The sequence below is a fragment of the Mus caroli genome, unplaced genomic scaffold (assembly GCF_978045245.1).
Source record: "Mus caroli unplaced genomic scaffold, Mus_caroli_1 scaffold_1, whole genome shotgun sequence".
Taxonomy (NCBI): domain Eukaryota; kingdom Metazoa; phylum Chordata; class Mammalia; order Rodentia; family Muridae; genus Mus; species Mus caroli.
In genome coordinates this window covers 72,327,111-72,353,143 of record NW_028227256.1, presented here as the reverse complement: position 1 = coordinate 72,353,143, position 26,033 = coordinate 72,327,111, and the positions used below count along the sequence as shown (strand labels likewise).

Here is a 26,033-nt window from a genome sequence, read left to right as displayed (position 1 = left end):
AAACCCTGTCGCCTATTTAAGAAATCAAATGGAACCAAGCCATGGTTTGTCTGTCTTGAGTTCAATTGCTACTAATTAGCTGACAATGCAGTATGTGAGAAGCAAGAGACACTTTGGCATTTAAAAGCAGTTTATGACCCCATCCTTATGTGATTCGCAGCATACTCTGCAGCAGCATTCAAAAACTGCATTTAACTGCAATAAACACGGACACATTTTCTTTATATTCTCTCAGCAAGGCCATGAGACTCAATAGTCATCTCACGGGTAAGAAAATGTGAGTTTCCCAGGACCACAGAGTGTGTAAGAGCAGACTCAAATCCTGAGCAACCAGTCTCTGATGTTCTAGATGGCTCCTACAATGGGGACCACACACACACACACACACACACACACACACAGAGTCTCTGTTGTTGTTGTTGTTGAAACAGGGTCTCTAGCATTGACTGTCCTGGGACTCCCTATGTAGACCAGGCTGGCCTCGAACTCACAGACATCCACCTTGCCTTTGGCTCTCAAGCACTGGGACTAAAGGCATGTGCCACCATGCCCAGGGGAAGGAAGAACTGTAATCACGCCCTAGTTTTCTGGGATGAACCTGGTAGATTTCCCCAAGTACTAGTTCTTCCCACCCTTTCACTCTGCAGGACCGTTCTAGAAAGACATCACTTAAAAGAGCAGAGCTGGAAGATAAGCACATGTCCTGGTTCTGGTCCCAGAGAGATGGAATCCAGCGACCCGAAAGCCAGTTTTCCTGCCAAGATCACACGAATGAGTTCTCAGGCCCATGGGTGGTCCATGCTGCACATGCCCAGTAGACAGGGCAACTGGAAAGGAAATGAGTAACGGGACTGCAGAGTGGCACTGCCAGGCGGCCAGGGAGCAGGCCAGTGGTCTTGTCTCATTTCAACCAAGAGCCTTTGGTGTGTTACTGATATGTACTGAAGGACTGGGTTGAAAGCATCTCTTCTGTCGGCTACCTTTGTCTCCTAGGGACAGTCACAAAAAGAAAGGAGTTCTGGTGCCTTCCAGTGAGAATACTTATCAAGTGTAAGAGCCGTCATTTGGGCCCAGCCTTTCTTTTTGGATCTGCTCGCTTTTCTCTTCTTTGAATTCGGGCATTCCTCCTCGAAGAGTCCATTGACTGGCATGGCAGGGAACTTGAACCTTGAAAGACACACCACGACAAAGCCCTCTCAAAGCCCTGCAGTAGGCGATGGACTGGCTCTGTCTGTTTAAAGATGGAAGCAGGGGAAGAGAAGAGTTTGATATCGGCTAGGGGAGCAACAGGGCTTCAGTGGGGGCATGGCATAGTGGAGAACCTTCTGGAAAGGGAGGGGTGGTTCCGGTAGGCTCTGGATTTCCACCCAGAGCCAGGGCATTTCTGACTCTGCTAAGACTGTGGACATATGACTTCAGTTCTTCACATCCTCCCCAACACAGTAAAGTAGATATGGTCACCTTCCTGGGCAGGATTAAAGACAATATATGAAAAAAAAATCCCTGAAGGAAAATTCCTCATTCCCCCACTGGAGGGCTCCCCAGTTCCTGTCTCTCAGTCACTGATAAAGGTCTCTTCTGAGAAAATAAATACAGGCACTGGCTTTGGAGAGACTAGGGAAATCTGGAAATCAGCATCAGGGGTGCAGATTGAAAGTGTAGTTAAGCCTACCATGGTTGCATCTATGCTGAACACACAGACTTTTCCCTAAACCATACAGCATAACAACTATTCACATTGTATTATCTGTTATAAGCACCTAGAAATAATTTACATATAAAGTGAGAATGTGTAGAATTTAAGTACAGTTAAGTACAAATGCTAAGTCATTTCATACAAAGCTTTTAAACATGCTTGGACTTGGACAGCTTTATAGGGAGTCCTGATGTGTGTGTGTGTGTGTTGCTTCCTGTACCCAGTCTTTCCTTTGCTCCTTTCTGAAGATTCTGAGCATCTTGGGGCCCTGATAAAATACTATTAATTTGGTACCTCCAGCCATCTCTATAGAAGGAAAACTGGTGTCAGGCTGGGCGAGGGTGGAGCAGGTAGGTGGAGCAGGTAGGTGGGGCAGGGGGTCTTCTCTGCACAGACACACCCTCCTCTCAAGAGACCGCAGCTGGTTTACACAGCAGGCTCCCCCACAGTTATAGGCTTGAGAAAAGGCATTTGTATTTAGGCAGCCAGGAAGAGCAAGAGCAAGAACTCCCACAGTGAGAGGTTTGCAATTCAGCTGCTTAGGTGAAAGCCTAGGTAGGCCGTGTTCAGAGACTGCCAGAGTCTCTGTGTGGGAAATGGGTCTCCAGACCCATGCAGATCTGTTTAGGCCTAGTCTCCAGAGGATCTCGCTCTGTGTGTAATTTTTATTTGTTTTTAATTTTGTTATTGCTGTTGTTTTTAGGGAACTGATTTTTTTTTTTTTATTCAAAGAAGACTAGGCAATCATTAGTGGGTTTTAAAGGGATGATATGATGGGTGTTATATGAAGATACAGTGACACAGCCAGATGATGATGAAGCATAAACAGAATAAATAGGTAGACAGATAAGGGGTTCTGGGGTTAACACAGGGGGAACCTGCCAAATCCTGGTCAAGGATGGGAACAACGCAGCTGGAGAACCAGCGGGACTCTGCCCAGTCAGCCTGCTCCCCCCTCACCCCCACCCCCAACCCCACCCCCGCCACTCCTTTCAGAGAAATGGTCCCCAGACTTGTCGCCATGGCAGCCCGTCTCCTCAGCTTGGATTGGTTGCTGGGTCGCATCATTAGTCCTGTGACTGACCCTGTGATGGGAAACCGTTGCCATGGTTCTGTCAAGTATGCAAACAAACAGCTGCTGTTTTCCCGACTCCAGAAGCAAAAGCCAGAGTCCAGTGTATCCAGTGGGGAAATCCTGGGGAGAGTTGGAGAAGCCTGAGTTGTTTGACTTTGGGCTCCTCTGGCTGCTACTGGTAAGTGTTCTACATTTGATGGGAGAGGAGGGGAAAGAGGAAGAATCCTGCCTCTGTGTGCACCAAGTGAAAATGCCTGTTTCCTCAGTGGCTTAAGAGCTCTTTCTGCTTTTCCAAAGGACCCAGGTTCTGTTCTCAGAACCTACATAGCAGCTACCAACCATCTACAACTCCAGTTCCAGAAGATCCAACGCCCTCCTCTGGCCTCTGAGAGCAACAGACTTACACATAGTGCATAGACTTCCATGCGCAGGCAAAACACCAGTACACATACAATAAAAATACATCTTAAAAGAAGAAATTTCCTTGTTTGTTTTTGAGACAGACACTCTTGTAGCCCAGGCTGGCCCTGAGCTCTATTTATCCTGCTTCAGCCTCCCAAATGCCAGGATTCTAGGCCTGAGCCACCACAGCCAGCTTTCAAGGTAGCTCTTTCCAGATGTCTTTGGAGGCCGGATGGGTGAGTTCTCAGCCTGGTCAGAGTCTCTGAGGTAAGAGGCAAGAACAAAACACACATCAGGGCAGGGGCTTTGAAAGCAAATCGTGGCACTTTTTCCTTTCAGACCCTAGGTCACATTTGTTCTGCCTTCTGAGACCCACAGTCCCCTCTTGTCATTACTGTTCTCTGTAGGACCATCATACTGGCCCCACCCTTAACCATCTACCAAGGTAAATCTTCACCGAGGACTAGAAAGTGTTATATTTGGGAGCTATGAACAGTTGCCCCTAGGAAAGGAGAAGTCCAGCCATCAATGCTAAACCCAGTGAAATTCCAGCATGGTCTGTTGCTCAGAGCATATTGATACTCAGCCCATTTTGTCCTTAGAAACTGGAGAGTATAGCCATGTGCCCAGCCCACCTAGTCGAGAAATACAACAAAGCAAAGCTAAGACCCTCTTCTATGCAGATAGAATTAAAACACATTCTCACCCCCGATTCTTGCTTGTAAGGGTACAGCTAAAGGTAGCACACAGAAAGTCACATTTATGCACATGTGGTTCCTACCAGCTACACTGACTGCTAACACCCACCTTCTTCCTCTTCATCCATCCTCCTCTCTCTTATTCAGCATGCTTTAGAGAGCCGTGTGCTTCACTCTCTGGCCACTATGATGCAGCTGCCTTGGTTCCTGCCCCCAGGGCAACTGAAATCTCATCAAAGAAATTCAAAACACACAAGGTGTACATAAAATATATTAATTCAACAGGCATGGAGAACCTCTGCAGTGGAGTCCACAGTTGCTGCTCCATATGCCCTGGCCTGACTCTCAAGTCACCCGCGGTAACAAGTAGACTCTCAGTACCGGGCATGAGCTCCCCGTTTAAGCCTTGGGAACACTCCACTGCAGATTTTCTGGAATGCCAGACTCGCACACCCGTGTGTAGGCAGCCCCGAGGTGTCTAGGATTTAGCATCCTCTGGAGGGCAGGTGATCCTTAAGTGCTTAAAAGCCTGAGTGAGTGAAAAATATTCTAAATATTTCTCCTACGGTGGGCAAGCGTTTTTGTTTGTTTGTTTGTTTGTTTTGTTTTGTTTGTTTGTTTTGTTTTTTCAAGACAGGATTTCTCTGTGTAGCCCTGGCTACTCCAGGGCTGTGTAGTTCCTGGAACTCACTTTGTAGACCAGGCTGGCCTCGAACTCAGAAATCCACCTGCCTCTGCCTCCTGAGTGCTGGGATTAAAGGCGTGTACCACCACGCCCTGCAGTGGGCAAGGTTTTAAGACAAAGTCTCCCTCTGTAGCCCTGGTAGTCCTGGAACTTGTTATGTAAATCAAAATCACCTAAATCCACCTTAGTCTGCCTGCTGAGTGCGGGGATTAAGGTATGAATCACCACACCCAGCCATCAGCAGGATTGAGTCCCACCTGCACACAGCAGGGACCCTCACCAGTGTGCCCTGACTGCCTCCCAAGGTCCACAGTCCCCACAGCATTATTCTTCCTTTCCATCACTTGTCTTGCTTCACCGCCACCCAAAGCTTACTTCAGGATTCCTTTTGGAAGCTCAAGGAGATCTTGGATAAAACTCTTGCCATGAAAGCATGCCAGTGGGAGTTCAGGCCCACAAAAACAGTGGGGGTGGGGGTGCTTGTCTCTCTGTAATCCTAGTTCTTGGAGGTAAAGGGTGGACCCCTAGGGAAAGCTGGCTAGCTAGCCTAACCCAGACCACACAACTCCAGTTTTAAGAAGAGATCCTGCCTTAGTTAATAAAGTGGAAAGTGACTGAGTAAGGCACTCCACCTCCCTCCCTCTCTCTCTCTCTCTCTCTCTCTCTCTCTCTCTCTCTCTCTCTCTCTCTCTCTCTCTCTCTCACACACACACACACACACACACACACACACACACACACACACACACACACACGTTGTAGCCATGGACTACAGGAGCTGACTCGTTGAGAGAGGGGAAGTGTATGCTGATAGGTTTTGGTGACTGCCTGGTTTATGTGGAGGGAGAAAGCAAGGAGCCTGACCTCACCTCAGAGAACTGTTGGCTGTGGGCATAACTGCGGTACTGGCAGAAGCAGGGGTGACTCCAATTTGGTAAAGGTTGTTCACTGCTAAGAACTGAGGCCAGAAGCAAACTCAGGAGCATGGCTCCAGTCACTCCTTTCTCTCTGCTGCTGTCTTGCTCACTTGTTAACTTCCTGTCACCCTAGTGGGTTGCTGTGCAAACAGATCAGAAAAATTAAAAACAAAAGAAACAGACAAATAAAACCGCAAAGGCCTTGGCTTTTGTTCCTGGAAGCGGTACACTTGATCGTTTATATCAACCTGCTTGCAGAAGACTCTCCTCCGCTTGTGTTGAATCTCATTGCTTGCCCAAGAATTAGGTTCGAATACAGACAGGTAGGTTACTTGGAGCCATTAATCCTAAAGCACAGTGTGGAGACCGGTCTGCAGCTTTCTTCTGCTCCTCACACCCATGGTCTTTCGTACTCTCATGACAAAGTTATAAAAACCACAAACTGGGGCTGGAGAGATGGCTCATTGGTTAAGAGCACTGAACTCTTCCAGAGGTTCTGAGTTCAATTCCCAGCAACCACATGGTGGCTCACAACCATCTGAAATGGGACCTGATGCTCTCTTCTGGTGTGTCTGGAGAAAGCTACAGTGTACTCATGTAAAAGAAATAAATAAAAATCTAAAAAGAAAAAAAAAAACCCACAAACTACAAAATCTTATCCAAGATACAAAGACACAACCTGCTCATAACTATTAAAGAAATGGAATTTGTCTTAAGCTAGCCTCCAGGCCAGATGGTTTCACTGGCACAGTCTAGCAAATATTTCAAGAAGAAATAAAATGACAGCTGAAAGATGGCTCAGTGACTGCAAGCATGAAGACCTGGGTTTGAGGCCCAGCGCCCACATAAGTCCTGGCACAGCTGCATGTGGCTGCAATACCACCATCAGAGGCCCAGGCAGGAAGATCCCAGGAACATACTGGCCAGCCACCTAGCTGGGATGGCAAGCTTCCCGCTCAATGAGAGACATCATCTGAAGACAATAGAGCGAAGAAGTAGAACAGGAAGACACCGATGACTTCGTCCAACCTCCAGGTGTAGGCATGGGTGTACACACCTTCACACTCACGAGCATGTATCACACCCACACATACAAAATAACAAAATAACAACAACAACAACCAAACATTTAAAAATAAGAAATGAAGCATCTTTACAGCATTTTCCACATCATTAGATGAAGTCAGCAGTGCCTTGATACCAAACCAGGAAACAGAGCTGAACCCAGAGGGGCATCATCCATGTACACAAACGCACACAAAGAGACTCTCAGCTTAGCGACTTTCTATTTCAATAGTTCGTCTCCATTTTTCCCTTCCAGAATTTATTGGTTCATGCTTTTATATTTTAATATAAAGAATCTTTTATTTACTCTTTGACTACTACATACACATAAACAATGTACTTACATCACACACACCCCAGCTCCCGAATCCCGGGAACCCCCACCTCTCCCTCCCTCTGTTCTTCTCTCTAGCTGCTTTTTCTGATGACTTTTCTGGCACAATCACTTAATGCCCGCAGCTTCACTTGAGGCCACTCCTTTACCTTGTCCCATGGCCTTTGCTGTTCTGTTTAAAACTCTTTTAATTGCCTTTAAGACTTGCTCTCAGACCCATGGATTACTTAGAAGTGGATTTTTGCTGTTGTTGTTGTTGTTTTGTTTTGTTTTGTTTTATTAGCTAAGTGTTTAGAGACTTCACTGCTATCGATTTTTTTCCCATGTTATGGCCATAGAACATTTTGTACAGTTTGTTTTGTAATAGAGGATAAGGATATATGTACTCACAGTTGTTGGGTAAGTGTGCTACAAATGCCAGTTAGCCACAGCTCCGAGATGGTGTGACTCAGTTCCTCTGTACCTGCTGCTATTGTGCCTCGTGCTTGCTCTTGACTTCTAAGAGGAGAACGTTACAGTCTACAGACACAATGGTGGTTTGTCTGCTGCTCTTTGGTACTGTTTGTTCTGTGTCGAATGTTTTGAGGCCCTGGCAGGAACATGCACATTAAAAGAGGATGCTCTCTTGATGAGTTGATTCTTTCTTAATAAGCAATACTCACCTGTATTCTGATTTTCTCTATGCTTAAAGTTAATTCGTCTCAAATTTAATATGAATGCCTTAGTTTGGTTCAGTTTTCTGTTAGCACGATGATCTCAGGTTTGCTAGCTTGAGCATTTCCTAATCACGTATGATGTTTTGCTTTGCTTTTTTGAGACAGGATTTCAAATGCTGGGATTCCAGGCCTACAGCACATGCCAGCTATGAGGTCCTGGAGATCAGACGCTCATGCTAGGTAAGCACTCCACCACGTGAGCTACTGCAGCAACTCCTCGGTTGTGTATCAGTTGCTTCGCTCACTGTAATGTCCAAGAAGCGACTTAAAGGTTTATTTGGCTTACAGTTTGAGGGTATACACATCACCACGGCAGAGAAGGCGTGGCAGCAGCAACCTGTGGCTGCTTACCCACATCTCGTTAGATCAGGAATCACTGTGAAGACAGAAAGTGAGCTCAGGCTATACAATCTCAGTGGTCAACCCTTCTACAGTGAGGCTCCATTTTCTAATCCTCCAATAACCTAAACAGCAGCACCAAGCCAGGTGTGGTAGTTCATGTCTTTAATCCCAGAACTTGAGAAGCAGAGGCAAGCAAATAGCTGTGAATTTGGAGCCAGCCTGGTCTACATTGTGAGTTCTGGACTAGCAAGAAAGGCATAGTGAGACACTATCTTTAAAAAAAAAAAGTAGCTGGGTGGTGGTGGCACAGGCCTTTAATCCCAGCACTCTGGAGGTAGAGGCAAGTAGATCTCTGAGTTTGAGGCTAGCCTGGTCTACAGATTTGATTTCCAGGACACAGAGAAACCCTGTCTTGAAAAACCAAAAGTAAATAAATAAATAAATATTATAAAATTTTTAAAAAGGAAGAAAGAAAAAGTAAAAAAGTAAAAAGAGTACCATTAGCTAGTGACCAAATATTCAAACATATGACTTAGCACTATATTTCATATTGAAGCCATTCAAGCCACAGTACTTTACTTTTTAAAGATTTTTTTCTTTTAATTATGTGAGTACAAACCTTCTGCCCACATGTCTGTATGTACACCATGTATATAAAATGCTTGCAGAGATCAGAAAAAGGCATTGGGTCCCCTGGAACTGGAGTTACAGGTGGTTGTGAGCCGCCATGTTGGAGCTAGAAATCAAAGTCCACCCTCTACAAGGGAGCATATGCTTTTACCCACTGAGCCATCTCTCATCACTTCTAAATGGAACCTGAGAAGAGCAAACAGAATGAGGAGAGAGAGCTCAGGAAATAAATCCAGAGAGGTCCTTGTCGGGGACAGTAAAGGGTACAAGAAAGCACTGGGGACCTCCGAGGAAAGGATGGTCTGATGGTACAAACAGTTTCACGACTGTGCTAGCATTGTTGGAAAAGCCGCAGCCAAGGCTAGTGTGGAAAGGATAGATCTGTTAGAAGGCTTGTTCACAGCCTGAAGATAACCGAGGTGGTTTGGAGGTTCAGTGTGCAGCAGCTGAGTGCTGCACACTTTACTTAAAGCATTCTCAACTCAGGGGAGGAGACCCAGATCCTCCTGAGTCCAAGGAAATTGCTTCTGACTTCTGTCACCATGGTGGATGCACTGCCTCTGCCTGGATGGGTTGCCGGGGAAACGTTAACTGCACTGAATGACTGATTCCCACAACGATAACCGGTTGTCATGGTGCTATGACGTATGCTAACAAGAGCCTGCTGGGTTCCAGTTTCTCTTCTCACTCTGCACAGGAAACCAGGGAGGGTGAGAAGACCCGAGTGTGGGAGGCAAGCTATCAGCCATGCTGAGTCACTGTGCCTCAACTTGTCCAAATCAATACTGTTGTACAGCCCTCTTTGGAGTGGGGTGGGAGAAGCGGGACCCAGCACAAATGCACACAGATTCCAACCCCAGGTTCCACCCATTTTAAAGCTTCTTTAACAGTTTTTCTTCTCTGAGCACACTCTATTGCAAACTAAGGCTTCTCTGCCCTTGCTACCCTCTACGAATCAGTCAGAAGGTAACTTGCTACTAGATTTCTTAAAAAGGACTTTTTGTGAAACTGTTATTTGAGCCTAAGAGGCTCTGAAGTGAAATTCATAATAAGATCAGTGCACGGGGGGGGGGGGGGAGGAGGATCAGAGGGGAGGACATGGACACACAGTGACTACTTGGTACAGATGGAGACCAGGTTTCCAAGTATTTCCTTCTTCCAGGTAACACTCCTAACAAGAATGCAGGATAAGGAAGGACCAGTAGACCGTAGACTTCTCTTACCTGCTGCCCACAGTCATGTGATAGAATACTTTTCCTTCTCCCCATGGATTAGAAAGTTCGCACACACACACACACACACACACACACACACACACACACACACAAACTGAGCTCCAGGGTCAGTAGGCTTGAGATCCCACAGTCTTCTAGAAACATCGCTCAGCAGCAGAATCCCCATCTAACAAACAGCAAAAAGAAAGAGTATCCATGCTTACTTACAAACATCTCTCTATTTTGATACAGAGTTTCATGGCCTGGGACTTGCTACATTGACTAGGTTTGTCTTAAACTCACAGAGAGCACCTACCTGTAGGCTTAGATTTTTCAAAACCTACTTTAATTATGGTTCTTTAATGCTTCACCCTCCCTTCTAGCCCACCACCCACCAGAGGCAGGGGAAAAGAAAGGTTAATAGGAACTGGGGGTCCTGGACTTGTTTAGAAATAGTTCTTTGGGAAGATTCCAATCTTTGTTGTCAGCAGCCCAGTCCTCTAGCAAAACACCAAACACAAATAGCAGCAGCAATCACCTAACATGAATCAGTAGCAGTGTCTCAATACAGAAGAAATTGCAATGCTCGAAGATCTGGCCAAAAGCAGCCAGAATACCAGCAGAAGTTCTTTGGTGTCTTTCTCTCTATAAAGCTACTACAAGAGAAGATCAGCAAGGTGATGTAAGACCCCCGAAACTGGGGAGACCTCCGCTCAAGTCCTGGGATGAGCTGGCCGGCACTCCAATGACTCGAGAGAAAACCACACCTGATGCAAACTGCATGAGGCTTTATTGTCAGCTAGCTGAGGACAAACTCCTTTCTCGCTAGCAGGGCACAGGAGTTTGAGCCTTAACAGTAACAGTAGGGGGCTTTTAACAGCTAGCTGAGGAATTGGGAGGAGTTGGGAGGAGTCGGGAGGCTACAGCTCTTCTCTGTGGAATCTATTTCCGTGTCCTTGGCACAGGAAGCCAAGCAAATGCCTGGCTAGGTCTCTCCACAATCATCGCATCTCTGGCTGTAAGGCACAGAAACAAAAAGGTTTTTTGCTGGCTATAGAGAACAAAGAGCTTCTTTCTGGCTGTATTTTTAGAGATCAGGGAAAACAAGCTTGGGAAACGTCTGAGGGGCTTTACCTTTCAGGGAGAAACGCTTTAAGTTGGGGTCTCACAGTGAACCAAAGCAAAAACATAGTCTGTTGTCTGTTGGGTTACACTTAAGACTTTTCCCAAACATCACACACCTCTCAAGAGTACACTTCAGCCAAACATTACATGCCCTTGATCCAGGCAGCTTCCAGAAAAACACTGTGTGTCTGTTCTCAGCAAAACATTCTCTCATAAGACAGTTTCCAGAAAAACATCACATGACACAGCTGAGTCTCCAACTGTTTTAGTTAGGATTTTACTGCTGTGAGCAGACACCATAACCAAGTCAAGTCTTATAAAGGACAACATTTAATTGGGGCTGGCTTACATATTCAGAGGTTCAGTCCATTATCATCAAGGGAGGAACATGACATCATCCAGGCAGGCATGGTGCAGGAGGAACTGAGAGTTCCACATCTTCATCTGAAGGTTGCTAACAGAATAATGACTTCCAGGCTGCTAGGATGAGGACCTTAAAGCCCACACCCACAGTGACACACCTGCTCCAACAGGGCCACACCTTCTAATAGAGCCATTCCCTGGTCTGAGCATATACAAAGCATTACACCAACAAGGGCTGTCACTGGACCTCCTTTCCCACAGTCTCTTCTCCATTTTGTCCCTGCAGTTCTTTTAGACAGGAACAATTCTGGGTCGGAGTTTTTGACTGTGGGATGGCAACCCCATCACTCCACTTGATTCCCTGTCTTTCTACTGGAGGTAGACTCTACTACAAGTTCCCTCTCTCTACTGTAGGACATTTCATCTAAGATCCCTCCTTTTGAGTCCTGAGAGTCTCTTATTGGTTTTTCAAGATAGGATTTCTCTGTGTACCTTTGTCTGGCCCAGAACTCACTCTGTAGACCAGGCTGGCCTCAAACTCAGAGATCTGCCTGTCTCTACCTTCTGAGTACCTGGATTAAAAGTGTGTGCTACTAGGGCAGCTGGAGAGATGCTCAGTGGTTAAAAGCACTGACTGCTCTACCAAAGGTCCTGAATTCAATTCCTAGCAACCACATGGTGGCTCACAACCATCTGTAATGGGGTCTGATGCCCTCTTCTGGTGTGTCTGAAGACAGTGACAGTGTACTTATACACACAAAAATAAGTAAATCAGCCGGGCGTGGTGGCGCACGCCTTTAATCCCAGCACTCGGGAGGCAGAGGCAGGCGGATTTCTGAGTTCGAGGCCAGCCTGGTCTACAGAGTGAGTTCCAGGACAGCCAAGGCTACACAGAGAAACCCTGCCTCGAAAAATCAAAAAAAAAAAAAAAAAAAGTAAATCTTTCAAAAAAATAGTGTGTGCTACCACTGCCCAGCAGGTTGTTTTATTTCATATGTGTGGACACCTATCTGTGTGTGTAGGTCAGAGGACAATTTGCCAGAGGCAATTTTCCCCTGATATCATGTACCGGAGAGCATGGCAAGTATGAACATCTCATCTCAGTTGTCCCTATTGCTTATTTAACTTTATACATTTGATCATTTTCATCAACTTCCTGTAACTTCTAAATTGTTTATTCATTGAGTCTTAAGAAGCCCTCTTTTAGAATTCTCTTTCTGTTTTTTTTTTTTAAGATTTATTTATTATTATAAGTAAGTACACTGTAGCTGTCTTCAGACACTCCAGAAGAGGGCGTCAGGTCTCATTACAGATGGTTGTGAGCCACCACGTGGTTGCTGGGATTTGAACTCTGGACCTTCAGAAGAGCAGTCGGGTGCTCTTACCCACTGAGCCATCTCACCAGCCCCTAGAATTCTCTGAGTCTTGTGCCACATATGTTGTTAAGGATGTGTTGCATATCCTTAATCCCAGCACTTGAGGCAGAGGCAGAGGCAGAGAGGCAGAGGCAAAGGCAGAGGGGCAGAGGGGCAGAGGGGCAGAGGGGCAGAGGGGCAGAGGGGCAGAGGGGCAGAGGGGCAGAGGGGCAGAGGGGCAGAGGGGCAGAGGCAAAGGCAGAGGCAGAGGCAGAGAGGCAGAGGCAAAGGCAGAGGGGCAGAGGGGCAGAGGGGCAGAGGGGCAGAGGCAAAGGCAGAGGGGCAGAGGGGCAGAGGGGCAGAGAGGCAGAGGGAGAGAGGCAGAGGCAGAGAGGCAGAGGCAGAGAGGTAGAGGCAGAGAGACAGATCTCTGAGTTCAAAGCCAGCATGATCTACAGAGTGAGTTGCTAGATATCCATTGGCTGAAAGACCCTTTCTTGAAAAAAAGAAAGGAAGGAAGGAAGGAAAAAAAGAAAGGAAAAGAAAGAAAAGAAAAAGAAAAAAGAAAAGAAGAGAAGAGAAGAGAAAAGAAAAGAAAAGAAAAGAAAAGAAAAGAAAAGAAAAGAAAAGAAAAGAAAAGAAAAGAAAAGAAAAGAAGAGAAGAGGAAGGAAAAGAAGAGGAAGGAAAAAAGAAAAGAAATTTCCCTGAGTCTTAACAAGCTTCCCTTTATGGTTTCCGGAGTCTTAAGTTTCCCTCCTGGGTGGTATATGCCAATTCATTGTTTTATAACACCTCTCAAATTGCTTCTATAAATCATTTAAAAATAAAATATTTAGCATATAATCGGTGACAACAAACTTTCAGATCCTGGCGTGGGAAAACACCTTGTGCTAGACAGTCCTGTTAATATATACTGACTATATATATTTTTTTTTTCCAGGCAAAAGACAAATGAACCTGTGTGAAGACACAGAGTCCAAACAAAAGGAAGAAAAGTGATTGGGATCATAACCGTTGGTGAGTAAATGTTCCACTAGGTGAGTTCTACACTCAGCGGGCATTTCCCCCCACGGCACAGCGCACAGTCCACCATTCCCTTCAGCATCGACGGACTCCAGCAGAAAGTAATGGTGGAACAGGTTGGGGAGCAGAATTGCAGGAACTTAGGTGTCAAGGCAGCCAGAAACGGAAGAGGAATTCTGGGTAATGAGTGGTGTACAGAGAGAGAACCCGAAATCTGAATGCAAATCTCCCCTAAATTCTCAGCTATCTTCTAAATAGCACATGCACAGGGGTGAGATTTCCAAGAGCCTAAAGGAAAAGCCAGATATCTGAGCAAAGATTTTGGCAGTTGCCACGGTTCTAAGGAGGCAAAGCCTGGAGCCAGAACCCACAAAATTAGAGGGTCTTCCTAAACACCTCTCATCGAGTCTCAAAAGACCCTGAGTAATAAATACTGAAGAAAGACAATGCAATCCAGAGACTCCACAAAGCATCAACCCAAAAAACACCCACTTTACAACAAAACTTAACACTGGAGCTTAGAAACATGGCACGGGACAAGTGGCAGTGTGCCAGGTACTTAGTTATCGAAATAGATCTGTTTTAAAGTGTACGGTGGTTAGGATTTGGGCAACCACAATGGCTGTGGGAAAATAAGGATGGACATTCAGTGTTTTGCGGATTGAACCCATATGGTTGCTAAAAGATTTTAAATGGATGAAGAGAAAACGAGGTTGAAGGCAATAACCAGTCATCAGGCTGAGTGCTCACTCTTCGCCCCGCAGTTCATATTTAAATATCACAACCAAACACATGAAGTTGGTTCCATTTCCACCCCCATCTCATATGCAATCAGTTTCTCCTCCCTTGGAGATTGAGAATGGCGACTTATCTGGAAAAGTGTGTAGAGGGTGGGGGGCAGAAATTCCAAAAGGTCGAATGGAGAGAGGCCAAAGGGGATGGCTAACTTGGGTAAGCGGCTGCAGGGGCAGAGCCTGCTTGTGATTGGCTGAATTGCAGAGGAGGGCTCTGCAGATCTCTCGTCGTCGCGTTGCTAGCGCTAGAGGGTGAAAAGTAACATCCTGGCACAACCCCCCTGGCTATTGTTGCTACTTCCACTACGACCTAGCTCGAGGAACCGTGAGCTTGGATCCAGCCAAGATGCATAGTTCGTTAAAGCCTGCGGGCTCCGGGCGTCTTCAGCTACTGGTCTGCTTCCTCCTGCTTTACAGTCCTCCAGGCAGCTGCAGCGACATAAATGCCCACGGTCAGGAGAAAACTTGGGGTGGGGGCGGGGAGTGCGGACAGGCCAGAGAGCAATTCTGAGAGCAGAGGTTCTGGCCTTCAAGGCTAAAAGACTCAGGAGCAAAACCGTTTAGGATGACAAGAGAGAAACGCAGAGGGTTTCAGCGGGACAGATGCAGTCTTGGCATTTGGTGTTCAGGGTCTAGACATAGAAGGAACGGACCCAGGGAAAGGTTGGGGGTTGGGGAAAGAGTAGGGAAGACAGATGAGCCAAGGGTGACTGCGGTACACGCCAGACGTTTCTGGGGGGTCAAGAAAGAGATAACCAGGACTAAGTGGAAAACCAGGAGTGCTTGTATTTGGTTATCTTATCAAGGGAATAAGTGGGTGGGGCTGAGAGACAGAAAAAAGGCTCAGCCGTAAACCCGCAGAGTCCAGAGAGTGGACCCTGTTTCATGAAATGGGGGAAGCTAGGTTGGGGTGAAACAGGTTGGAGGGAGACCATTCTACTTCCTCCTGTTCTGATCTGCGCCATCCTGGATGGACCTGGCCCGCACTCACTTCGTAAACAGTCGGAGACAGACTGCGCAGCCTCAGAATACCTGCGCAGACCATTGCACAAAGTCCTAGTCTGACGCCCCGTCTCCCTTTGGGATTCTTGGGTTTGGAAGCCAATGCAGAGGATTCGCAAAACACTGTGGGTGGAGATCTGGTAAACACTGTGGGTGGAGATCTGGTGTCAAACAAGGGGAAAACTGAGGCAGGGTGGGAACGGAGTAGAATGGGGGTGGGAAGTGCAGGTACCAAGGCGTTGTCATTAACGCCCCGCAATGACTACGTCTGACCCTCCTCAGCACCACGGACAGCTCCAGGCCAGTCTGTGGATTCCCATACCTACGTTACCAGACACCCTCTCAGACTGAACACCACCTCTTCTTTGGAAGTTCTCTTTTTTACCAGGACACTAGAACCTCTACTTCTTTCTAGGGCCAGGAAACTGTATTGTGAATCTATCTGAATGGAGTGAGGGAGAGAATTGCCCATTCTTGGAAGACCTATGATTTGAGGCTAGCCTAAGATACATAGCAAGACTCAGAGTTGTTGTTTTTTTTTTTTTAATTGTTGTTGTTTGTTTTTTAATTAACTGAAGTGGAACAGGGAGATTTTTTTCTTTAACACTACTCACTTATCCCTCCTCCCTGCCCTTCTCTTACACACCATTGAGCAAATTGTGTTTCAGGGGAAAAAATTCCAACCTTCAGACCTTACACATAGGAATACTGTCAGCCTTCCCTGCCTCCACACTCTTCATCATGAAACTCTGCGTCCTCAATTCTACCAACTATAGATTGAATGCAGACACATGCACCGTCATTATTCTCTAAGCAATGCATACAACAGCTATTTACGTTACATATTAGCTATTATAAATAATTGGGAGGTTGCTTAAAATATACAGGAAGAGACTGGCAGGAGGACTCCGTAGATAAATCCACTTGCCAGCAAGCTTGACAGCCTTGAGTTGAATCCCTAGGATCCACGCAGTAGAAAGAAAGAACTGACTATGGACGTTGTCCTCAGATCTCCAGACTCATGCTGTGGCTCATGTTTTTATGTGCATGTGTTCACGTGTGTGAGTGCGCACACACACACATGCTAAACGCGATTGAAAAAAAGTATGCAGAAAGATATTTATAAGTAACATACAAATAATATGTTGTATTAGAGTCTTGAACATCTTCAGATTTGGTATGGAGGGTAGGCTGAAACCCAACTTCTTTTTCTTTTTCTTTTTTTTTTTTTTTTTCCAGACAGGGTTTCTCTGTATAGTCCTGGCTGTCCTGGAACTCACTCTGTAGACCAGGCTGGCCTCGAACTCAGAAATCTGCCTGCCTCTGCCTCCCAAGTGCTGGGATTAAAGGTGAGCACCACCACCCCACCCCACCCCCGGCGAGGCCCAACTTCTTGAAGCCACCTTGGGAGCTGGTACTTTCTAAGGATTCAAGTTCTTTCCCACAATCGCCTCTGCCTTCCAAGTTGTCCTCAAGGAGCAGCTCATCCACTTCTTCATGTTCTTCCCGTCCATCACATGTGGGCGGCTCCCAGGATTCTTTCCACCTGCACCTTCACAAGATACTTTTGCCTGTGTGCTTGGTTCTTGGCTAGATACGGATACCAAGAGTGAATGAAAGCCAAGTGTGCTGGAACTCACCATAAATCCCAGCACTGGGAGGCAGAGGCAGGCAGATCTCTGAGAATTAGAGGCCAGCTGGACTACATAGTGAGTTCCAGGACATCTACAACTATTTTTAAAAGGTCCTATCTCAAGCAACAATAAGAAGAGTAAACAGAGTTCAGGGGCCAGGGGTGATGGAGGAGAAAACGAGAAAGGGGAACTGGAAGAGGAGGAAAGAACCTGTCTCTATTGTTAACAATGGGGAGGGGGGAAGATATCAGTTTCTCTTCAGCTGGGATTTGAAGTGAATCTGACCAAGGTGCTTGCTGACAGCACCGTTTTGCTCTTAGATGTTCAGGGCCAAGTGGGATCGGAACAGCTCTGGACATTCCAAGGACTTATTGCTTCAGTCTTCCAGTACTTACAACTTATATTCCACCAGATTGTACCCGAAGGTAAGCAAAAGGTGCAGAGCAGAGGTGGGGTCCTGGTCAGCTGTTGGGGAGATAGTAAAAGACTATTGGCCAGGGGATAGGATTTCTGTTGTTGGATGCCTCTAGTTTCTTATCACCTTAGTGGGGAAGGGAAGAAGAGGCTGCTGAAAGCCCAGAAAGAGAACAAACAGCACACAGGTCCTTGGGACTGGTCCCAAACTCTATCACAGTCTGAGTCCCCCACCCCCAGAGCCAGAGTCAGAGCCAGAGCTGAGATTCCTTAAGTGCTCAGCCAAGAGACCAGCTGCAAACCTCAGCCTTTGTATAGAAAGCAGGGAAACTATGTAGTAGAAAAGAGAGATGGAAGGGAGTAGGGAATCTATTATTGATAGAAGGCTGACCCTTCCATAGAGGTTCACATGCATGTAGGTAGGAGAAGAAATCTACCTTGAATCCACATTATCATACCCAATACTTTAAGAAGTATGCGCTTCCTTAGCTCTGTAAGTCTCAAGGTGCATCCTAGACCAGCAGCATGGGTGTCATCAGCAGGGAATCTGTCAGAAATATTAAATCTTAGGTCTGGGGAGGTTGCTTAGCTGGAAAGTGTCTGCCATCCAATTGTGAGGTCCTGAGTTTTAATCCCCATCAACCACACAGAACAGGAGTAGTGGTGTGTGCTGGTGAAACCAGTGCAGTGGAGGGTGTGGGTGGCAGGGAGGGTAGAGATGGAGATCCCTGGACAGTTATTAGTTCAGACTAATCAATTCAGTGAAGGACCCTATTTCAAAACACAAGGTGAAGAACCAACCGGATAGCTCGGTGGGTAAAGGCACTTGCCACTGAGCCAATGAACTGGTTCCAATGTTCAGACCCCTTATAAAGGCATAAATCTTACTCTGATCTCCAACAACCACATGCACATGTACAGACACACACACACACATGCACACGTACACACAGACATGCACACACACACACTCACAATGATATTGATAATGATATATAGAATGAAATGAAAAGTCAAGGGAAAAAAATCAGTCTTACATATACTTGAGGGAGAGGTCACTCTGGCCCCTGGTGCCAATTCAGTCTGTCCTTTCACCCTACAGGCATGTTCTGGACAGATGACATAGCCTATGAGTTAATGACCAAAAAGGTGGAGCACCTCAGCAGACTCCACCCCCAGTATACATGCCGGAAGGATATGAAGGCAGTTTCCCCCACGGCAAACGCTGGGGTGAGGTATGGAAACCTGTGGTAGGCCTCTGCTGTGTAGGGTACTAGAACTGTACGTAGAAGCTACCAGAAATACTGAGCTCCAGCAGTCACCTCTAGGGGAACAATTCCATGGGGCATAATAATTGTACTTACAAAGGGGGAGAGGGGTTGGCAAGCCTAGGTTCCTCCTGTTATCCCTGACTCTTCTAGGAGCAAGCAAGACGAGAAACTTCAACTCTTATCTCCTCAAAAGGTGAGACCATTTATCTTCCCCCAAATTGCGAAGCCTCGACTTTGGGTCCTTTGGATTTCCTGGTAAGACCATCTCATCCTTCCTGCCTTCTTCCTTACTCCTGATTCCTCTCTCTCATTAGAGTCCAACAGTCAAGGTGAACAGGGACCGATGCTTTACCACCAAAGTAATCCCAAAGGCCACCAAACAAGAGGCCACCCATCCTACCAAGGTGAGTGGCTCAATTTACCCAAGGAGACTAAACCCAAAAGGGTGTGTTTAAATGGGGGTAGGGGGAGGGGGAACAGGTACAAAGGAGGGAATGGGTGTTGGGGTGAAACAAATAAACTCTTGTACCCAAAGGGTAAAACTACTTGTTTATAAACTACTATCTAGACATCCAGATGAGAGAGGAGGGCTGGGCCATGACACCCCAGAAAGCTCCTAAGGAGGACAAAGGCTGCAAGATCGTGCATCAGACTTAAAACAGGAACTAAAAATGGAAGCATTGTCAGTTTAGATGTGAGGAACCCCTGTATATGGTGAAGGCAGGGTGCAGAGACTTCAACCCCATTTGCCTTGCTTTGCTATATGGACCGGGTAAGGCTCATCTCCTTGGATTCCAGACTAGAAATCACCACATCTAATATCTTTACAGATGAAAATGTGATGTACGGTCTGGGCACGGGCACAGGCTAGTTACACAACTTCCTCAACCTACCATGCTATGTCTGTGCTGCTAGACCCAGGCCTCCCAGTCTCCAGCTTCCCCTGTGTGATTCTCGCCCTCTCTCAAGACCTGTTCCAAACATCAGACTTATCAATAATGAAAAGGCTTGTTTAGGGCTAAGACACAAATGACAAGAAAGTGACAGAAGAAATCACAAAGGAAGGGCACTGTAACCACAAATGTCCGGAGGCAAGAGTGCCCTGGCCCTCCAGAGGAGTGTCCTGAACCTCCAGTGACAGCTGATCAGATAGAAGGAAGCCCATGCAGGGGCTCACAGAGCACGTGTTACATTTTATTCCAAGGACAATGGGGAGCTACTGGAATATTTTGAGGAAGAGAATGTCCTAATGGGACATTTAGGTTTTAAAAGGCCACCCTAGATGTGAGGCATGGTGGGACATTAGTACTCAGGAGGCTGAGGTCACAAAATTGTAAGTTCAAGGCTACAGAACAAAACCCTACCCCTCATTAAAAAAAAAAAAAACAAAAAAACACTACAATGGTGTTAGGTGAATAGAAAGTAAGAAGAACAAGAATGGAAACAAAGGGGATGTGAGAGAAGGGCCATTCTGGTCCACGGAGGTGGGAAAGGCTTGGATTTGGGCAGTAGCAAAGGAACTGATAATTGTCCCTTCCTGCTCTCTGTACACACACCTTCCATCTAGAGACAGCCTGTGAGAAGTGGGTCCCAGCCCTTGATACTTTCCAGGAAAACAGGCTCCCATTTCTGCAGCATGGCAGCTAGAATTTCTAAACCTGGGTTAGTTGCTGGGGTAACACAATATGAGATAAATGACAGAGACCCACCTGTGTGGAACTGGTTGTTGTAGAGCTTCCAGGAACACGAATGAAGTTCTGCCGTTCTTCTCCAGCCCCCAGTATAATGGAAAATCACAGGGCAGGGGTGGGGCGTGTGTGTGGGAGCCAGGGGCTTAGGCTAACAACCCTTGGGCTGAGTCACCATCGGGAAGGCTTACTCAGATCAAGCAATTATTACTTATTTGAAGAAGGAGAGCAGGTAAGGAGGCACAATGTCTCTGCAGGCTGACTTCAATTCCTTTGTTTCTTCTTTTAGGGTTTCTTTGGGCCATTCCCCACTGTGGGCCTCAACCTTGTTGCTGACTGAGATCTCGTTGCATAAGATCCCTTTCTCTGGGAACCTCCTCAATGCCCTCTAACCCAAGGGGCAATTCTTGGATGACCCAAATATGGATAATTAAAGTTGATTTTCCTGCAAACACTTTCTGTGAGCTTGTCTTGCGGGAGGGCGCATGGAACGTGAATTAACCAGATGTTCCCAAGGGAGAAAGGGACAGAGAAAGCTTTGACCAAGCTCTGAATGCTTGGTCAAAGGCTGGTGTCGGCCTCCCCCCTTTTTCTGAAATAGAGAGTGTGAGGGGTGACCACAGCTGTCATGGCAGCCTTCTCCCATGGCACCCTATTCATGCTGGATGGTTTGGTTGCCCACCCTTTCACGTGTTGGGGAAGGAAAATTCATATTTGCCCCTAGTCAGTTCTTTCCATTCGTCTGTTCCTTGCACCCATTAAATCCCTTAACTATTGCTACTCTTCCAAACCCCTGTGTCTTAGTCAGGGTTTCTATTCCTGCACAAACATCATGACCAAGAAGCAAGTTGGGGAGGAAAGGGTTTATTCGGCTTACACTTCCATACTGCTGTTCATCACCAAGGAATTCAGGACTGAAACTCAGGCAGGTCAGGAAGCAGGAGCTGATGCAGAGGCCATGGAGGGATGTTCTTTACTGGCTTGCTTCCCCGGGATTTCTCAGCCTGCTCTCTTAAAGAACCAAGACTACCAGCCCAGAGATGGTCCCACCCACAAGGGGCCTTTCCCCCTTGATCACTAATTGAGAAAATGCCTTACAGTTGGATCTCATGGAGTCATTTCCTCAACTGAAGCTCCTTTCTCTGTGATAACTCCAGTTGTGTCAAGTTGACACAAAACTAGACAGTACACCCTCCTATACCTTCCTTCTTCATTTGTTTAACCCTGAGTACCATTGAGTCAAGCTCCCAAGACTGTATCTGGTTCCTCTGTGGATGTATTTAATAATCTCAAAACCCGTGAAGTCTGGGAGAGTATAGATTCTTTCAGGTGTCTGAAGAGAGCAAACACAGTGGGCATCCCATCCCTTAGCTCCTGGACCACATCTTCATCACCCAACCACTGCAAGTCGATAGCTCCTGTCTCCACTGACACCTTCCCATCCCAAGCCATGGACTTCTCTGCTTCTTGCCTGGAAATGTATATAGTGTGCCTTTCTGTGATTCAAACAGTCTGGAAGGACCTGGGATTTTATCATCTTCACAGTGCTTTTGAGGAAGCTCTCACATAGAGAAGGACTTTAGTTAGTTTAGTGGTAAAATACGCAATGCCTCCATCCTTGTGGACAGTTCTGAAGCATATTCACAGCATTCTTGAGGATGCCAATGACCCCCCCCCTTTTAAGACAGGATTTCTCCATGTGGCCTTGATTGTCCTGGAACTCACTCTGTAGACAAGACTGGCCTTGAACTCAGAGATCTGCCTGCCTCTGCCTCCCAACTGCTGGGATTAAAAGGTGTGCGCCACCACTGCCTGGCCATGCTCATCTTTAATATGACTGAGTTTTCCAGTCCTAAATTGTGATTTCCAGGATTATCTCATGCAGGAATTACTGCATGTAGCTTCTCTTTGGACTCTGCTCCTACTGAGGCTACTGTGTGCTACACACTCCTCTAGGCCTTGATGAGCCAGTTGGGAATAATACTTTGTGTATAATACTGTTGGGGGTCTTGGCTGTAAATAATTTTCTAGGGAAGAGTCCAAGCAATGTGTCTGGCCAGCGGAGTGGTCAGATTCTTGCTGATTCCTTCAGCCCACTCCACCACCTCCCCTCCCAGTACTCCCTTTAGCAACTTGGCCCTAATTGTGTTGCCTTGGACTTATGTGTCTAAAACCGTGCATGGGCCATTATTTTTACATACAGGTACCTCATTCTCAACACATCTCCTCAGTTATATCCTAAAAATCAAAGTTGACCTATGTGGTCCAACTCTGGTCTTTCTAATCTTCCACCTCCAGAAAAAAAAGTGGCAGAGGTTAGAAAGAAAACACTGTAGTGCAAGTTTGGAAGTCTGGAATTTTGAAGTTTGAAACTTGGAACTGGGGGACAGATTGAATAGGTGAAAAAGATGGGAACTTTTAAAGATTTATGTGTTTTTTTTTTTAATCTTACGTGCATGAGTGTCTGCCTGCATGTATGCATATGCACCACCCATGTGACTGGTGCCTTTGGGAGACCAGGGAAGTGTGATGGATCTCCTAGAACTGAAGTTACAGACAGGCACAAACCACTTCAGGAGCTGGGGACAAACCCCAGTCCTCGGCCAACTGTTCTGCTTCAGACAAAAACTTACAAAAGGAAAGTAGACCTGGTTTTTTGTTTTGTTTTGTTTTGTTTTAAAGGACCATGTGACGCTATTTGAATGGCACCTGACTGACAGGTATCACTAAGATCCTCTGAAAGAGGGAGGGGCAGTGGAAGTTAGAGCAAGGTGAGGCTTCTGCATAAGGGTGGGGCTAGGAGCAGGAGGAGCAGGGATTGCTCCTGACTGAAGCAAAACCCAAAAGAGAGTGAGAAATGACACTAATTCAAGAAGTCTTACAGGAGAGCTCCTGGACCCGGCAACTGTTAGGATGGTTTGAATTGTCTCCTCCCGACTTGTGTTCAAATCCTAATTTCCAGACCACCCCCCCCCCAGACATGACTTTATTTGTAAGTAAGGCTGTTGCAGCTGAATTAGTTAAAATGTGTTCATCAAAATAAATTTTAGTCTGACATGGCTGCTGTTCTTACAAAAAGGGAAAATTGAAGACAAAGAGACACAGAAAGAAGAAGAAAGAAGAAGAAAAGCAACTTATACTGACCAATGATTTCCACAAAAAAAAAAAAAAAAAAAAAAAGAGGGGGAGGAAACAAGTCAAATAATGGGTAAATAAGTGGACACTTTATGTTTTTTGTTTGTTTGTGTTTTGGTTTTCCGAGAAAGGGTTTCTCTGTGTAGCCCTGGCTGTCCTGGAACTCAAACTCAGAAATCCGCCTGCCTCTGCCTCCCAAGTGCTGGGATTAAAGGCGTGAGCCACCACTGTCCGCCACTTTATGTTTTCTGCTGTGGGATGGTGAACTGTGCTCAGACAGCCCAGTTCCCGGTGGAGCACAGGCCTGGAACCCCAGAGACCTGGTGGGCAGTGACTTCTGCCTTCACAAGATGGTAGGAGTTCAGCCACGCCTGCTGGGCCCCTGGCTCCTGTTACTACAGCCTCCCACAGCCTCCTGCAGAGAGGTGTGTGGCCATCAGTCACATAGGCTGGCTAGAAATCTACCATCCCAAGTGCACAGTTCACCGTCCCACATTCTGCTATTGTAATTTTCCTTTCATTAATTTTCACTTCCATTTCTGTTCCAGGGGAGTGCTGGGAATGAATATCTCTTCTTCTGGATGCTCATTAGGTTAGTCAGATGGGAACACCTGGAAGGTGAAAAGGGATTGATGAGGAGGAGATAGTGTACCCATGTCCCGTTCCCCACCTCTCTAGTAGACTGGACTGGATACCTGCTTCTTCCGGCATGCAGATGCAGTAGTAAATAATTCAGGACAAACACAGCCATTCCACTCATGGTACTCCAAGAAAGACTGGATAACCCCCAATCTACCTACAGTCAGAGGTGTCATGTTTAGCTTTGAACCATACATGAAAGCAAAGCAAGGTAGGCAGTGAGTGATAATAGTTAGCTTTGAGGAAAGGCAGTGTCTGGTGCTCAGTCAGCGTTCTGAGCTGCTAGAAGCACTTTACTTTTGGAACTGGGTTGCCTGGTTGTTCATGAAAACTTAAAATGTTTCCTTTTGTTTTGCATGTTTTTCCATGATATTTAACAATGTATCAGCTTTAAAAGGGGGAAACAAATGGAACACAATGAACGGTGGGGAGCGGGGAGATAGTATAGGTGTCTTGCAATTACATTGTTTTGCAAAAGGTTCAAAATAAAATTTATAAAGAATATAAGGCACTGCCACGAAACTAAAAATAAACTGAAACAAAAGCTCCAATTACATGTCAAATTGTCAATCATAACTACACGAACACAAACAAAAGAGATGTTTGAAACAATCCTAAGACACAGCATTTTGATGATGTATCCTTGGAAGTTATATTTAAAGGCAAAATTTAGGGCAAGTGTGTACAGTGGTGCACATTTTAATTCCAGCACATGGGAGGCAGAGGCAGGAAGATCTCTAAGAGTTCCAGGCCAATCTGCATAGCGTTTTATGCCATCCAAAACTATATAGTAAGATTCTATCTCAAAACATGTATTCATTGCTTTATTATTTTATGTGTATGCATGTTTTGCCTGCATGTATAATGCGCACCACATGCATGCATGGTACCCAAAGAGGTCAGAAGAAGGTAGGACAGGTGGTTATGAATCTTTTCATGGGTGCTGGGAACTGAACCTATGATCTCCACAAGTGCAGCAGGTGCTCTTAACCACTGACCTATCTCCAGACCCTCACTGTTTTATTAGTAGAGTAATATTTGTGTTATTCTATGTACATTGTTAGGTGTGTATCAAACATACAAGTGGTTATATTAATGTCATCAGGAACCCGAGTTTCCAGCAGGACAATAAAGAACTGCAAGTGTGGAGAACCCAGTAAAGCATGATTAAATATTGGCTGGACTGTGTACATGTGTGTGTGAACATTTGTATGCATATGTTCATGTGTGTATGTGTTCATGTGTATATATTCATGTATGTGTTTGTGGGTGAGTGTCCATGTGTGTTTGTGTGTGTATATGTATGTGTTTATGTATGTGTATTATCTTAATATCCTGGCTCTGCTCATAGAAAAAGTCTAGAGTCAGTGTCCGTCAGTTGCCATTGTCACACCTAGCATCCAGATCCTGGCCTCTAAGATCAGCCCTTACTAAAAGCTACCACAGCCCTGTAGATCAATGACTACTTCCATATTGCAGAGAGAATGAAAAAGAAAAGCCTGGCATATCTCAGAGTGACAAAAACAAAGGCGGGTTTAGTGATTGATAGGGTGTTTCAAAAGGACATTAGAATGTGATTCAAGGACCAATCACTGGCTTGTTTGGGGATAATTTAAATATCCACAAATTATTAATTTTAATAATTTATAATAATTATTAATTAATAATAATTAATCTACTAATTATTAATTAGTAATTATTGTGACTGAACAATTCACATTGAATTTATAAATAGTAATGTTCAAAAAAAAGAAAAACCACAAGAAGACACTAGGAAAACTCGCTAGCCACTATTGAGGTAACTATGTCAACTAC

At 45.8% G+C, this 26,033-nt stretch overlaps 1 protein-coding gene across 1 annotated transcript; it reads left to right on the top strand.

The window, feature by feature from the left end:
- The first annotated feature begins 14,646 nt into the window (after nucleotides 1–14,646).
- Resp18 (regulated endocrine specific protein 18) lies at nucleotides 14,647–20,898 on the top strand. The gene is made up of 6 exons (XM_021171066.3): nucleotides 14,647–14,887; nucleotides 17,392–17,496; nucleotides 18,588–18,720; nucleotides 18,907–18,949; nucleotides 19,071–19,160; nucleotides 20,734–20,898. The coding sequence occupies exons 1-6, from the start codon at nucleotides 14,782–14,784 to the stop codon at nucleotides 20,782–20,784; spliced, it is 528 nt and encodes a 175-aa protein (XP_021026725.1). The 5' UTR covers nucleotides 14,647–14,781; the 3' UTR covers nucleotides 20,785–20,898.
- The last annotated feature ends 5,135 nt before the right edge of the window (nucleotides 20,899–26,033 follow it).

Excerpts from the sequence above, each read along its gene's own strand:
- Resp18 (XM_021171066.3), top strand. The coding sequence starts at position 14,782 with ATGCATAGTTCGTTAAAGCCTGCGGGCTCCGGGCGTCTTCAGCTACTG. Across the intron at positions 14,888-17,391 it reads CAGCGACATAAATGCCCACG|ATGTTCAGGGCCAAGTGGGA; the intron begins GTCAGGAGAAAA and ends TTTTGCTCTTAG. Across the intron at positions 18,721-18,906 it reads ACGGCAAACGCTGGGGTGAG|GAGCAAGCAAGACGAGAAAC; the intron begins GTATGGAAACCT and ends TGACTCTTCTAG.